Raw genomic sequence first — 14,599 nt, 5'->3', positions numbered from 1 at the left:
TCCATAACGAAAGACAAACAAATAACTATACAAAATTTTGGGGGAAAAAAATGTTATGAAAATGTTAAATATTATAGTACTGTACATCGATTGACCAATGCCAGCTGAACACAGTCTCCTGTAATTTTCTCAGGCTGCTTGCACCTTTTTATGGATATTTTTAGTTTTTTAGCGATAAGGTGGTGTGTGCACTCTTTTCCTGCCTCAGTGATAGGAAAATCAGTGTTTCGTAGCATAACATTTGACATTTGTGGAACATGCTGCTTACATTCTACTGTAACCAATACATGACAGAAGCAGTTTTTGTGGTCTGAACCAAAACTCCTGATAATGCAGCCTCAATTCAGTATGAATTAAATATTGGCATTTCATATCACATATTGGCTGTTAATGCTCTTCTATCCTATGTTGAGCTACAAATACCTCATCAGACATAATGCTGGGAGTTGTAATCCAACACCTGCTCTAAATACTTCTTTGCCAATATTCTGGGCCTCCGACAGCAAAGATAATGCAGCACTAAGGAAGAATTTCTCTTACCAGTGAAGTTGCCTCCTATAATGTACGGAATAACTCCCCCAGGCCATATTCTCTCTGTGCGTGACGTAGCAGCTCTGGGTATTCTTCTCCTTTCGCTTTTCCCTGAGGGTTTAAGATCTGATTTTTCACCGGTTACATTTGTGCGTTCGTAACCTATAACAAAGAGAAAGGTCTATTATTTCTTTTGTTGCCCGCCAATTGCAAATACAGTGTGCGGCACTATTTATGCAGCTTAAATATACCATTACAGTGCATTAAAGGGCTTATATAAATAGTTGAAATACCAGGGCCAAATCTTCTTATCCTGTCTATAAGCTGATAGAGTGCTCCTCTTCTTTTTGACAGATCATGTTCTTCAAGGCCACCTTGAAAACGAAAGGGAAAAAAAGTGAGATTTTAATACTAATACATCACATTCTCCTCAACAATATAGGAAGATAACAGCTATACTCTACTTATAAGTGAAGCACATTTAGCTTAAGTCATTTTTAAATGGATTGCCAAGGCCCAAACAAAATGACTCTTGCGCTCCCCCAACAAAAGACAAGCCACGACAATGATATCATCAAATTATTATCTGAAGTGTCTCTTCTACTTGTGACCTTCACATCTTTTATGCCATATTGATTGGCAACCTGCTTTGCTTTCATCTAGGTTCCATACCGCTGTTTTCATCTTCAGATAATGAATTTTTTTTTTCAACTAGAAGCAATTACACCTTCTATAAAAAGGATGCCCAAAGTGCAGTGCACAAACAGGTTAAAAAAAAAAAAAACTTTATTGGGTTTGAAATGGATCTGAAAAACCACATCCTTTAATCACACTAGAACAGCACAGCTATCAGGCAGTGGTAGGCTGTAATCAGATCTCAGAGGCACTCCTGGGTAGCTTTAAAAATAAATATCTCCGACACAAGCTGAGAAAGGATAATGACCAAGAAAAAGCTGATATGTCTATTGTGTATGTACAACCAATCTAGAATTGTGCTCTTAAAATTAGGTTCTGCCAAATATCTAGATAAAATACTGCAGTATACGTAATCAGGGCTGTTTTTAGACAATTTGGCAAACAAAACAAATATGCCCCTTCTCCCCCATAGACATTCTAAAAATGTAATATTTACACACGCCATTAATGGGATTTGGACTCACAGGAAAGGGAGTGGTCTGGGTGTCATTGGATGTGGCTTTGCCAGGAACAGACTATGCCACACACAGTAATGACCCATGTACCATATTATATCCCACACAGTAATGTCCCCCTGTACTATATTATACTGAACACGATAATGCTTCTTGCACAATATTATGCCCCACACATTACTGCCCCTTGCCACATATTATATCCCACACAGTAATGCCCTTTGCATCAATTGTGGTTCCACCGTAATGCTTCTTTGCACCATGTAATGCCCCACACAGTAATGCTCTGGACCCTGTAACCATATCATGCCAACACAGTTATACTAATTAGGCCACACTGCCTGCTCTTTGTCAGGGTGTGGTCCTGCCAAAGTTACTTGCCACTGTCCCCTTGTATGCAGTAAACATTGAGCTTTGCATACAAGAAAGGATGAGCATTGAGCTTTGCATGTATGCTATAAAGCATAATTCAGAGCATAACTGCACTTGTACAGTGTTTTTTTGTTGTTTTTTTATTTTAAAGCACATGGATGTTCCGGAACCATAGAGATCCCCTAACACACTTTTTGAGTTTACTCTGTTCTGCCAGTCCTTGTACTTTCAGCACCACTCAGGGCCATCTTGAAACCATTGTAGGGCCCTGGGCAAAGTAATGTAATGGGGTCCCTATCCACTCATTAAAAAATAACCATCCCTTGCTTTATTTCTTCACGTTTCCATACAGTGAATGGATACAAGCACTGTGGACTGGTGGATAGCTCTGACCATCCACCAATTAGCATACTGACAGGCATTCACCATCTGGCTGCAGGCCAGGAAGTATTCTCTAACTGTGCATTTAACCAGAATTTCTTAAGAGGCAGTGTGTCCATACAATAAGATGGTACTACAACCACCAAGGTTTAAATTCTTTTACAAGAGTAAAGGGCTGGTGCTTATGTAATAATATGGGTTTATATAATAAAGCAAGAGCAAATATGAACCATATAATTCATTGTATCAACTCCACCACAGCTGTTTGTCACCCTTCTAAGGTGACCTCAAATATTGGCTCCTCCTCAGTGACAGGGAGCCGGGTGCTGGCTAGCCCTGGGGTAGCCAACTCCAGACCTCGAGAGCTACCAACAGTTAAGGTTTTCCAGATCTCCTCACAGAATCACAAGTGAAGTTAATTAGCGCCACCTGTGGATCTTTGAAAATGTTTCAGCGGTACTTGTGTAGTTTGGCGGCGCCCATCGCATCGCATACCATAAAGCTGGGGTAGCCAACCCTTGTCCCTCGAGAGCTACCAACAGTGCATGTTTTGCAGGTCTCCTCACAGAATCACAAGTGAGCTAATTAGCTCCATCTCTGTATCTTTTAAAATGTGTCAGTGATTAATGAGTGCAGCTCATTAATCACTGACACATAAACGTGAACCCGAAGTGTGGTGAGCGCAGCGAGCCCGCGAGGGGCGGCGGTACGCATCCTCCAACCTTTTCTACCCCCACTATCCACGTCAGTGTGGAGTTGAGAATAGAAAGTGTGGCGAGCGCAGCGAGCCACCGAGCCCGAAGCGTGGGAAGCGCAGCGAGCCCCGCAGGGGACCGCGGATACCTGTGAAGGCCGCGAGGGGACTCCGATACCTGTGAAGGTATCCGCGTGCGCTCGCCACGCTTCGGGCTCGGTGGCTCGCTGCGCTCGCCACACTTTCTATCTCAACTCCGCGCCGACGTGGATAGTGGGGGTATGAAAAGGTCGGAGGATGCGTACCGCCGCCGCTCGCCACGCTTCGGGTTCACGTTTATAGGTGGGGGGGGGGGGCGTGGGGGTGCATTTAACATTGTAAGCACCCATTAGGGTGCTTAAAAGCACCCTTTAGGGTGCTTATACAATCTTTCATCGCATAGGGGGCAAAAATCGCGTTGCATCGCATGCCATCAGGTGCATGGCATGCGATGTGGATTAAAACAATGCGCGATGGAGATCGGGGGCGCCGCCAAAATACACAAGTACCGTTTCAGCTAGTAATGAGTGCACCTGTGCAGCAGCTAGCTTGGTCTGGAAAATGTGAACTGTTGGTAGCTCTCGAGGACCGTAGTGGGCTACCACTGGTCTAGTCTATCATCCACTCTAATAGCAATAATTCAATTTAATAACAGCACATTGTATTGTTAATTTGGGGGAAATATGTATGCAGTCTTCTGGGAACTGCTAATGTCAGAGTCATGTTTTTTTGTTTAACAAACTACTGATTCTTTGTGTGTGGAAGTCATCCAAGGTTACATGGTTTCTTATACCATAAAGGTTTGGACATACTGTAAATATTCAGCGGGAAAGATGTTTAAGCATATTATAAACTACAAATATGCAGCATGGAGGAATATCTTTTGCCAGTCAAGCACAAGTGAATTCCGGTGTATTTACAATGATTTCCCACCACATCTAGGACTAATTAGGCATCATGTAGAACTTAGTAGAGGAACTACACAATATGTAATTTTAGCATGCCATTACCACAAAACTACGACAGGGCATGCTGGGGGGTATAGTTCCTCAGCAGCTGGAGTGATGCAGGTGGTTTACTCTTGATCTAGGTTATATACTTTGATTGGCACAATGAAACATATATTCATCCCGAACTGGTAGTCACTATTGCTCATCAAAGTTGTCAACAAAATAAATTGTATTTGACATAATATACCAAGGCTTGCAGTCTTCAATTTCCACAATTTTTGAAAAGGGACAAACATCAACGGTTAACAACCATCAATTTTATGGTCCATTTATGGTTTATGCCACAGATGTTGGAGAACCAAATTTTCTCTGCCAACAATGGATGTGAGGGGGCGATTACTACTTCATAAAACTCAAGTACAATTACATAATAATATCCATTCAAAATAATTTAACCTTCCCAGCTAGCGCCTATCCCTAAACCCCATACCACACGCCTAAACCCAGCCATCCTGCTCCGCAGCCTGACCCTAACCTTAACCTTCTAGGAGTCTAACCCTAACACCCCCCCCTTTCCCCAGTTCCCACAGACTAGCTTTAAACGTATCCTCCCTGCAGCTTAAATTTAAGTCCCCCAAGTAGTGCCTATATAGAACTGCAGTCACCCCTGACCACCCGCTCCCACTCCCTGCATACTTATCGGGACGTGGCTGACAGCATTTTCTGTAAGTAAGAGTACCATATATACTCGAGTATAAGCCTACTTTTTCAGAACATTTTTTATGCTGAAAAAGCCCCCCTCGGCTTATACTCGAGTGATGGTCCCACTTGAGTCAATACGTTTTCCCAGTTTTTTGTTGTAAAATAAGGTCTCTCGGCTTATATTCGGGTCGACTTATACTCGAGTATATACGGTAACTATATTCACACATATTTGATTATTATTAATCAATATTAATAAACTGAAATTGTAAAGAAAATGATTGTGATAAATATCTATCTACATCTATAGAGTTCACTTTAGGATTTTTTAAGACAGGGTGCTGACCACCGGGCAGGGCACTTTTTCCAGTCGGGAGGACACATTATATATTAGAAATTTACATTTGAAACAAACAAAAACAAAAAATTGCACACTGCACTAGGATTACACCATTAAACATTGTCATACTCTACTATGCCCATTAAGAAGCCGCACCTGAAGTCCTTTAAAAAGAAAAACACTTTTCCTAAGTGCCCACCCCACTGACGAAGTCCTATGACAAAACGCATAGGGGCGTGGCTTGTATGACGCTACTCTGCTGGAGACGCTGCTGGATACGGAGCTAACACCTGCGTGTGTGTCTGGAACGCCTAGTCGTTGTGATCCGGGAGAACCTAAGAAGACACAGAGGGTCCAGTGAGTGTATCAACGCATGCAGTCTTGCCAGTGGTCTATTTCTATGTTTATCTCTTGTGGTAGCCAGCCCACACCAGAGGATTATCTCGGTATGGGCACTACTGTCTGCAAAAGCTTTTTAACGAATTCAAATATATGTTTTTAATAAAACGATATTACACTATCAGGCACCCCCTCTATTCTGTTGTAGATGGAGATCATATATATATATATATACATATATATATATATACATACATATATATATATATATATATATATATATATATATATATCTCCTATATATTTGGCTACATCTGTCACTCAAAGTGGGTGCCTGTGTCTATAACGCTCTGTTCCTGGACTTTCCTCTTAATGTGTGATTGCCTTCATCTGTGCTGAACACCTTTCTGAGAAATTAACCTGTTTAAAACAGGTGATGGCAATCATACATTAAGGGGAAGTCTAGAAACAGAGCATTGTGTCCCTCCTAGAGAGGGTCATGTTGGGAGGTATGTGACAGAGAACCAGCCCAGTGAGCCCACAGACAGTGCCAGACACCCACTGCCTTCCCATGTTGCCCAGCACTGCTACTCCACAGCCCCAGGTGAGCGCCCCCCCCCCTCCCGCGATTTGCGGCAAAACCTCCCCCCCCCGCGCCCCCCCCCCTCCCGCGATTCGCGGCAAAAACACCCGCGACCCCCCCTACCGCGATTCACAGCAAAAACACCCCCGCGACCCCCCCTCCAGCGATTCACTGCAAAAAGAACCCCCCCCCACGACCCCTCCCGCAATTCGCGGCATAACCACCACCCCGCGACCCCCCCCTCCCGCGAATCGCGGCAAACCCTCCCCCGTGACCCCCCCCCCCGGCAAAAAGAACCCCCCTTGCACGATTGGCGGCACACCCCCTGCGACCCCGCGATTCGCGGCACCCCCCGCAATTCACTGCAGCCCCAGGATTAAATGGCACATGCAAAACACTGACATGGCTATGGTCGACAATGAAAAAGGTTGACATGAGTTTTTGAAGATTTATTTTTAATTTTTTTAATTTTTTTATATTCATTGTCATGTGTCGACATGGACACCAATGAAGTGGCACACTTATGTCAACATTTACATGTGTTGACCTTTCTGTGTTGATTTTTTCTTGTGGCGATTCGCATCACACCCCCCCGCAACCCCCCCTCCCGCGATTCGCGGCACCCCCCGTGACCCCCCCACCTCCCGCAATTCGCGGCAACCCCCCACCGGAACCCCTGTGAACCCCGCCCTCCCGCGATTCGCGGCACCCACCCCCGCGACCCCCCCTCCCGCAATTCGCGGCACCCCCCCCCCCCCCCCGTGATTTGCTAGCTGCTCCAGAATTAAATTGCACATGGAAAACACTGACATGGCTATGGTCGACAATGAAAAAGGTTGACATGAGTTTTTGAAGTTTTTTTTGTCATTTTTTGAATATTTTCATATTCATTGTCATGTGTCGACATGGACACCAATGAAGTGGCACACTTATGTCAACATTTACATGTGTTGACCTTTCTGTGTTGATTTTTTCTTGTGGCGATTCGCGTCACACCCTCCCGCAACCCCCCCTCCCGCGATTCGCGGCACCCCCCGTGACCCCCCACCTCCCGCAATTCGCGGCAACCCCCCGTGATTCGCGGCAGCTCCAGAATTAAATTGCACATGGAAAACACTGACATGGCTATGGTCGACAATGAAAAAGGTTGACATGAGTTTTTGAAGTTTTTTTTGTCATTTTTTGAATATTTTCATATTCATTCTCATGTGTCGACATGGACACCAATGAAGTGCCACACTTATGTCAACATTTACATGTGTTGACCTTTCTGTGTTGATTTTTTTCTTGTGGCGATTCACGTCACACCCCCCGCAACCCCCCCTCTGGCGATTCGCGGCACCCCCATCCGCGACCCCCCCCCCCTCCCGCAATTCGCGGCAACCCCCCACCGGAACCCCCATGAACCCCGCTCTCCCGCGATTCGCGGCACCCACCCCCCGCAACCCCCCCCCCTCACGCAAATCGCGGCACCCCCCGCGATTCGCGGCAGCCCCAGGATTAAATGGCACATGCAAAACACTGGCACGGCTATGGTCGACAATGAAAAAGGTTGACATGAGTTTTTGAAGATTTATTTCATTTTTTGAATGTTTTCATATTCATTGTCATGTGTCAACATGGACACCAATGAAGTGGCACACTTATGTCAACATTTACATGTGTTGACCTTTCTGTGTTGATTTTTTTTTGTGGCGATTCGCGTCACACCCCCCCGCAACCCACCATCCCGCGATTCGCGGCACCCCCCGTGACCCCCCACCTCCCGCAATTCGCGGCAACCCCCCACCGGAACCCCTGTGAACCCCACCCTCCCGCGATTCGCGGCACCCAACCCCGCGACCCCCCCCTCCCGCAATTCGCGGCACCCCCCGTGATTCGCGGCAGCTCCAGAATTAAATTGCACATGGAAAACACTGACATGGCTATGGTCGACAATGAAAAAGGTTGACATGAGTTTTTGAAGTTTTTTTTTCATTTTTTAAATATTTTCATATTCATTCTCATGTGTCGACATGGACACCAATAAAGTGCCACACTTATGTCAACATTTACATGTGTTGACCTTTCTGTGTTGATTTTTTCTTGTGGCGATTTGCGTCACACCCCCCCCCACACACCCCCCACAACCCCCACTCCCGCGATTCACGGCACACACACCTCCCCCGCGATTTTCGGCACCCCACCCCGTGATCCCCCCTCCCGTGATTCACAGCACACCCCCGCGACCCCCCCTCCCATGATTCGCCGCAACCCCCGCCCCGTATCCCCCCCTCCCGCGATTCGTGGCACCCACCCCCGCGACCCCCCCTCCCGCAATTCGCGGCACCCCCCCGCGATTCGCGGCAGCTCCAGAATTAAATTGCACATGGAAAACACTGACATAGCTATGGTCGACAATGAAAAAGGTTGACATGAGTTTTTGAAGGTTTTTTTTTCATTTTTTGAATGTTTTCATATTCATTCTCATATGTCGACATGGACACCAATGAAGTGCCACACTTATGTCAACATTTACATGTGTTGACCTTTCTGTGTTGATTTTTTCTTGTGGCGATTCGCGTCACCCCCCCCCCCCCGCAACCCCCACTCCCGCGATTCACGGCACACACACCCCTGCGATTATCGGCACCCCACCCCGTGACCCCCCCTCCCGTGATTCACGGCACACCACCCGCGACCCCCCCTACCATGATTCGCCGCAACCCCCGCCCCCGTAACCCCCCTCCCGCAATTTGCGGCAACCCACCCCGCGACCCCCCTCCCGCGATTCTCTGCAATCCCTCCCCTCCCGCGATTCGCAGCATCCACCCCCCCACAACCCCCCCTCCTGCAATTCGCGGCACCCCCGCGACCCCCCCTCCTGCAATTCGCGGCACCCTCCGTGACCCCCCCTCCCGCGATTCGCGGACACCTAAGTTGCAATACAGGGCATCTTTCATACAATTCTAACCATATTTCTCATATACAAACGTTCACAAATTAAGGGGGCGCAGCCCCTTACGACGGTGTGAAGAGCGCCCGTAGGGCGCGATGAATCACCTAGTATATATATATATATATATATATATATATATATATATATATATATATATATATATATATTTATATGCAGGGTGTCATTTATAAATAGTTGGCAATGTCATATAATACCTTCTCTTTCTCCCTTTTTGTTTGCCATTTTGGTAACCATATTTCCTTACTGACTGGTCAGCATTACAGGTATGTTAGCTTGTTTACATTTGTACTTGTGATTAATAATTTTAACAGAAACTGCAGTAAAACCTGTAACATTAAAGTCTTTTATTGGATTTCCAAAGCATTTTCATATGCACAATACAGTTAATGAAATCCAGATGAAAAACTGGAACATGATTTATACTTTTTCCTCTATTATTGTGTGAGAAAACCTGTTTGGGTAGCACACGTGTACAATAACTTAACATTTGGCCACCTTCGCAGCTAATGATTTTTAAATCCAAACAGCGGATATAGCCAGGCTACAGTTAGCAAACAAAGCCAATAAACATTACAGTGTAGGGTGTAGCACAAACTTGCAGATCTTTATTGGTTTGGTAATAATCAACCATGTTTTGTAAAAATTTGAACAAATTAACCAGCGGGTCATTTGTAATTGGGCCAGAATTTTTTTTAAGTTGCCTGATGACGGGTGACTTTTTTTTTTTTAAAGCCTAATTCCTCACAGAGGCATATGGTCACTAGGTCGACCACTGAAGGTCAACATGCATGAAGGTCAACAGCACTGAAGGTCAACATGTGGTTAGGTCGACATGGTCATTAGCTCAACACAAGCATTAGGTCCCCTTTTTTTTGAGCAGACAGGCAGTATTTCATGCCCTACCATCCAGTAGGGCGCAGTGGGAGAATAAAATAGCGTGCCGATCGTAGCAAGGCACCATGCCCAAAACATGGCGAGCACAGCGAGCCATGTGAGGGGAGGCGGTGCACCTTTTTAGCGACCATGTTGACCTGTTGACTCCAATAATCCCTGTGTCGACCTAATGTTTGTGTCAATTTAATGATCCTGTTGACCTACCCCATTGCTGACCTTATCTCATGTTGACCTAATGACTTTCTATCCTATGATCCAAACCCCTCACAGCCTAAACCTACCCTCCTCTCCCCAAAGCCTAATAGTCGTAGTATTGCCTAAACCTAGCATCCCTCAAACCCCATGGTCTAACACTACCCTACCGCTCCTCGCACACTTATGGCCCATACACACTAGGCGACTTTGAGCTTTTAGCTCCAAAGTCACCCATCATGTATGGATAGCCTGCTATGGAAAGCCGTTCAAAGCAGCAAAAATCGTCCAGTGTGTATGGACCTTAACATTAAGCATCCTGCCAGTCATCATCTAGCACCGGTCTAATGTATTGTGACTGCCGAAATCCTGATCGCTGGGATATCGAACGCATCCTCACCCAGGAATGCCCAGTATATTTTAAAGACATCTCTGCTACTCCATCACAACTGTGACTGTAGACTATGGACACACGAGCAGAGGAAAGAAAACATAAATTACACAACTGCAGATGGAATTGTCAGAGCACTCAACCAAAATTAGGCCCTTAAGCTGGGTACACATATGTACAATTTCCTTTTTCTTGCGACCGTTCGATCGACCGAATACACGTTCGGCCGTCCAAAACATACGACCGTTCTGCGCGTACACATATGCGACGTCCGATGTACTCCCGTCCAAACAATCGCAAGAAGAAGTATATGAGAGACCCTGTAACCCTTTGCCTGCTGTTTTAACTAATGTCTGTTTAATGCCTCACTGCTCAACACTTTAGACGCATCACTTTAAGACATTAATCAATGTTGAAGTTTTAATAGAGTGGGCTGGAAGCTCTTTTCAGGGCACCATAACACACTATTAAAACTTCAACATTGATTAATGTCTTAAAGTGATGCGTCTAAAGTGTTGAGCAGTGAGGCATTAAACACACATTAGTTAAAACAGCAGGCAAAGGGTTACAGGGTCTCTCATAATGCAGCATACCACCGTGCTTTGTCAAACTGTCAAGCATATCGATCGAAGGTGCATACACACTTCACTTTTGTTCCGATATGGAGCCGTCCTGTCGGATGAAATATTAAGCAGCAAAGAACCTTCGACCGACCGACCGTGGACGGCCAAGAGCGTTTTTGGCCGTTTATCGGTCGCACAGCAGCAATTGGGACAGCGTACACACCTATACAATCGAACGGCCGTTTGCCCCCAGATTGGAAGAACGGCCCGACGATTGTATATATGTGTACCCAGCTTAAGTTTCCTGGCCAAATTTGTGACAAATTGCACTTAAAAGAAGGATTACCACATTCCCATAGCCAAGATATGAACTTATACTTGCTGTCCTGAAATGTTTACTGCTGCAGGTTTTAGCCATTCATTTACATTATTTCCCCTGGGTTATGACCTGTCTTGTTGCATATAGCTGTAGCAACAGAAACACACAAACAAATCAGCCAAATGCCCCAAAAAATTTATTTGGTTACATATGGTCCCCTCCTCTTCTTTTCTCATGAAGCTTAACAACCATGTTAAAAACCTTTTAAAAAAAAGCTTTAAAAAGGAGTTTAACTTTTAGACAACTAAATTGTTTTGTACATTTCTTTTCTTCTAGAACTTCATTAAATACATTGCTTTAGCTTCCTGTCAGTCTTGTTATTCATCATTCCAAAGCCTTAGAAGCTCTGATGAACTTGACAGACTACAGTCTCATATGTATCTCTAGGTGAAGAAATCACTAAAATTTTTGGTAAATTTGGGACTACAGACAGGCTAACAAACCCCTGATGTTGATGCATAGATAAACATAAGTAATTGTGCACATTAGACAGTATGCAGATTTCTTTGCGGATTTGTCATCAGGGCCGTTTCTAGAGGCGGACAAGCCGTGCAGCAGCCCGGGGCGCCGCACGGCTTGTCCGCCTCTGAAACAGCCAGGGCGCCTGGCAGTCTCCCCCCTCCCCCCCCTCCCCCCCCTCCCCCCCCCAAAACCCTGTAGCCGCCGTAGCTGCCATAGCCGCCGCAGCCGCCGTAGCTACCATAGCCGCCGCAGCCGCCGCCGCTGTCTCCCCGGCCGGCCCGACTACACGCTGGAGAGGGGAGGGGAACGCATCGTGCGTCTCTCCGTCCCCTCGCTCAAGTCACTGGGCTGCCGCTGTCAGCCAATAAGATCTCGGGCGCGAGATATGAATGGCTGACGGCTCAGCTCAGGTACACACACTGAAGGGGAAGGAGAGAGGCAGGATGCGCTCCCCTCCCCTCGGAAGCAGCATAGAAAACGAAAAAGTGAGTTTGGCACTGTGGGGGCATATATTTGTGGCACTGTGGGGGCATATGTGTAGCACTGTGGGGGCATATATTTGTGGCACTGTGGGGGCATATGTGTAGCACTGTGGGGGCATATATTTGTGGCACTGTGGGGGCATATATTTCTGTCACTGGGGGCATATGTGTGGCACTGTGGGGGCATATATTTGTGGCACTGTGGGGGCATATATTTCTGTCACTGGTTGCATATGTGTGGCACTGTGGGGGCATATATTTCTGTCACGGGGCATATGTGTGGCACTGTGAGGGCATATATTTCTGTCACTGGGGGCATATATTTGTGGCACTGTGGGGGCATATATTTGTGGCACTGTGGGGGCATATGTGTAGCACTGTGGGGGCATATATTTGTGTCACTGTGGGGGCATATGTGTAGCACTGTGGGGGCATATGTGTAGCACTGTGGGGGCATATGTGTAGCACTGTGAGGGCATATATTTGGCACTGTGGGGGCATATGTGTGGCGCTGTGGGGGCATATCTGGCACTGTGGGGGCATATCTGGCACTGTGGGGGCATATCTGGCACTGTGGGGGCATATTAGTAAACGGCATCAGTTGTGCGGCAGCGGCACATGGGGCATAATGTGTAATGGGCATTACGATGTGTGGAGTATTGTGTAATTGCCATCACAGCGTGGGGTCTAATGGGCATCTTGGTGTGCGGTGTAATGTGTAATTGTCATCACGGTGTGCGGCGTAATATGTAATCGTCATCACAGTGTACGGCGTAATGTGTAATTGGCATCACGGATAAATAGTGTATAATTATTTAAGTAGCCTGTCACTGTTTGGCCTTGATCTGTGAGGCGTACTAGGTCACTGTGTGTGGCCTTCAGCCCGCCAACCTAAGTGCGGGAGGACAATAACAATTCCTGCAGCAACCAATGTCTGGTCATGCAGGTTGCAAAAGTGTGATATAAGGTAATTGTTTTCCTGCTAGACCACGCCTCACATTAAGCCACACCCCTTTTAAAATTAAGCCACACCCCCTATTTTTTTATAACTTTGGCAGAATACCCTCACTGAGCTTTTCCAACAGTTCACGCACAAGTGTAGTCATGATTGAAATTCAAATGAATTTCAATCATGAATGAATTACCTATACTGCAAAGGATATGTTCACACCACGAGCACTGTGAAGACATGCAAGAGAGCCAGCAAACAGGTGCAACTTCGCATTAATGCCAAAATGTGTACCAAAAAAAATAAAAGAAGGTATGAAACAGGACTTTGTCTGGGCGAGAGATAAATATCAATCCCCAAATATCTGAAAAGGCTGGTTTTGGCCACAGTCATTTTAGCAAAATGATTCTCAAAGCAGTCCTCAGTACAGTGTATCAGCCACTGGCTGATATATCGGCTGTTCATTTGAGTGGCCTATATACCACTGGTCCATCGCCCAATAAGTACCAGCGATATGTTTGAACAACACCATTCACAGACATATTGTGTAAGCTGTGCAACACAGTCTATGGGCAATATATTGGTGCATCATGCTGTGTGTACAGGCGATCACCCGTACACTCACTGCAGGAGCCAGCAGTCAATTGATCTGAAAATATTTAAGTTTGTACCCAGCCTCACAGTGCATGGTTTCCTTATTGCCTTGCCGGAGCACAGGTGTATTTACTTCTGATAGACACTGCAAAATATCCACAGTTAGTAATTATTCCACTGGTGATTCTGGAAAACATGCACTGTTAGCACTGATATGTACACAAAGTTTGGTATCCAATTGCAGCTCTAATTTGTGTAAAAAAAAAGGGGGGGGCTACAGAAGGAGCGCATCTTGTTATTGCGGGTCCTGGCGATTCACCAATCGCCAGGACCCGCCATCAGACGGAAGGGGATGCGAGCACGCCCCATTCTGCTTGAGCTCACCGGTGCCTCCCGTCGCTTCCTCCATCGTGGCCTGCAGCCCCACCCCCCACCTAACCCTGCCCATCTCCCTGAAGCCCCATTTTTAGGCCTAAAATATTCCCATTTTACAGGCAAAAAAAAACTCATGGGAAAAAAATTGGGCTCTCAGGGATTTTCTTTTGCATGCTTCAGGTAGACAAAACATAATCCCCGACACCTGACGCCATCAGGGCTAATGAGATTCAATTTGCCGCAGTAAAATTGCCGGGCCTAATTGGATAGCAGCCAT

The 14,599-nt window shown here is 46.1% G+C and overlaps 1 protein-coding gene across 1 annotated transcript in view; it reads right to left on the bottom strand.

Annotated features, from left to right (window-relative positions):
• TLL1 (tolloid like 1) overlaps positions 1 to 14,599 on the bottom strand; it is a 166,185-nt gene that overhangs the window by 57,276 nt on the left and 94,310 nt on the right. The window contains exons 4-5 of the mRNA XM_083172956.1: positions 825 to 905; positions 541 to 693 (exon numbers count right to left, since the gene is read on the bottom strand). Of these exons, the coding sequence (XP_083029082.1) occupies positions 541 to 693; positions 825 to 905 (234 nt within the window). The remainder of the gene's footprint in view (positions 1 to 540; positions 694 to 824; positions 906 to 14,599) is intronic.

The sequence above is a fragment of the Crinia signifera genome, chromosome 1 (assembly GCF_055691185.1).
Source record: "Crinia signifera chromosome 1, ASM5569118v1, whole genome shotgun sequence".
NCBI lineage: Eukaryota > Metazoa > Chordata > Amphibia > Anura > Myobatrachidae > Crinia > Crinia signifera.
This window is presented reverse-complemented; position numbering and strand designations above follow the sequence as displayed.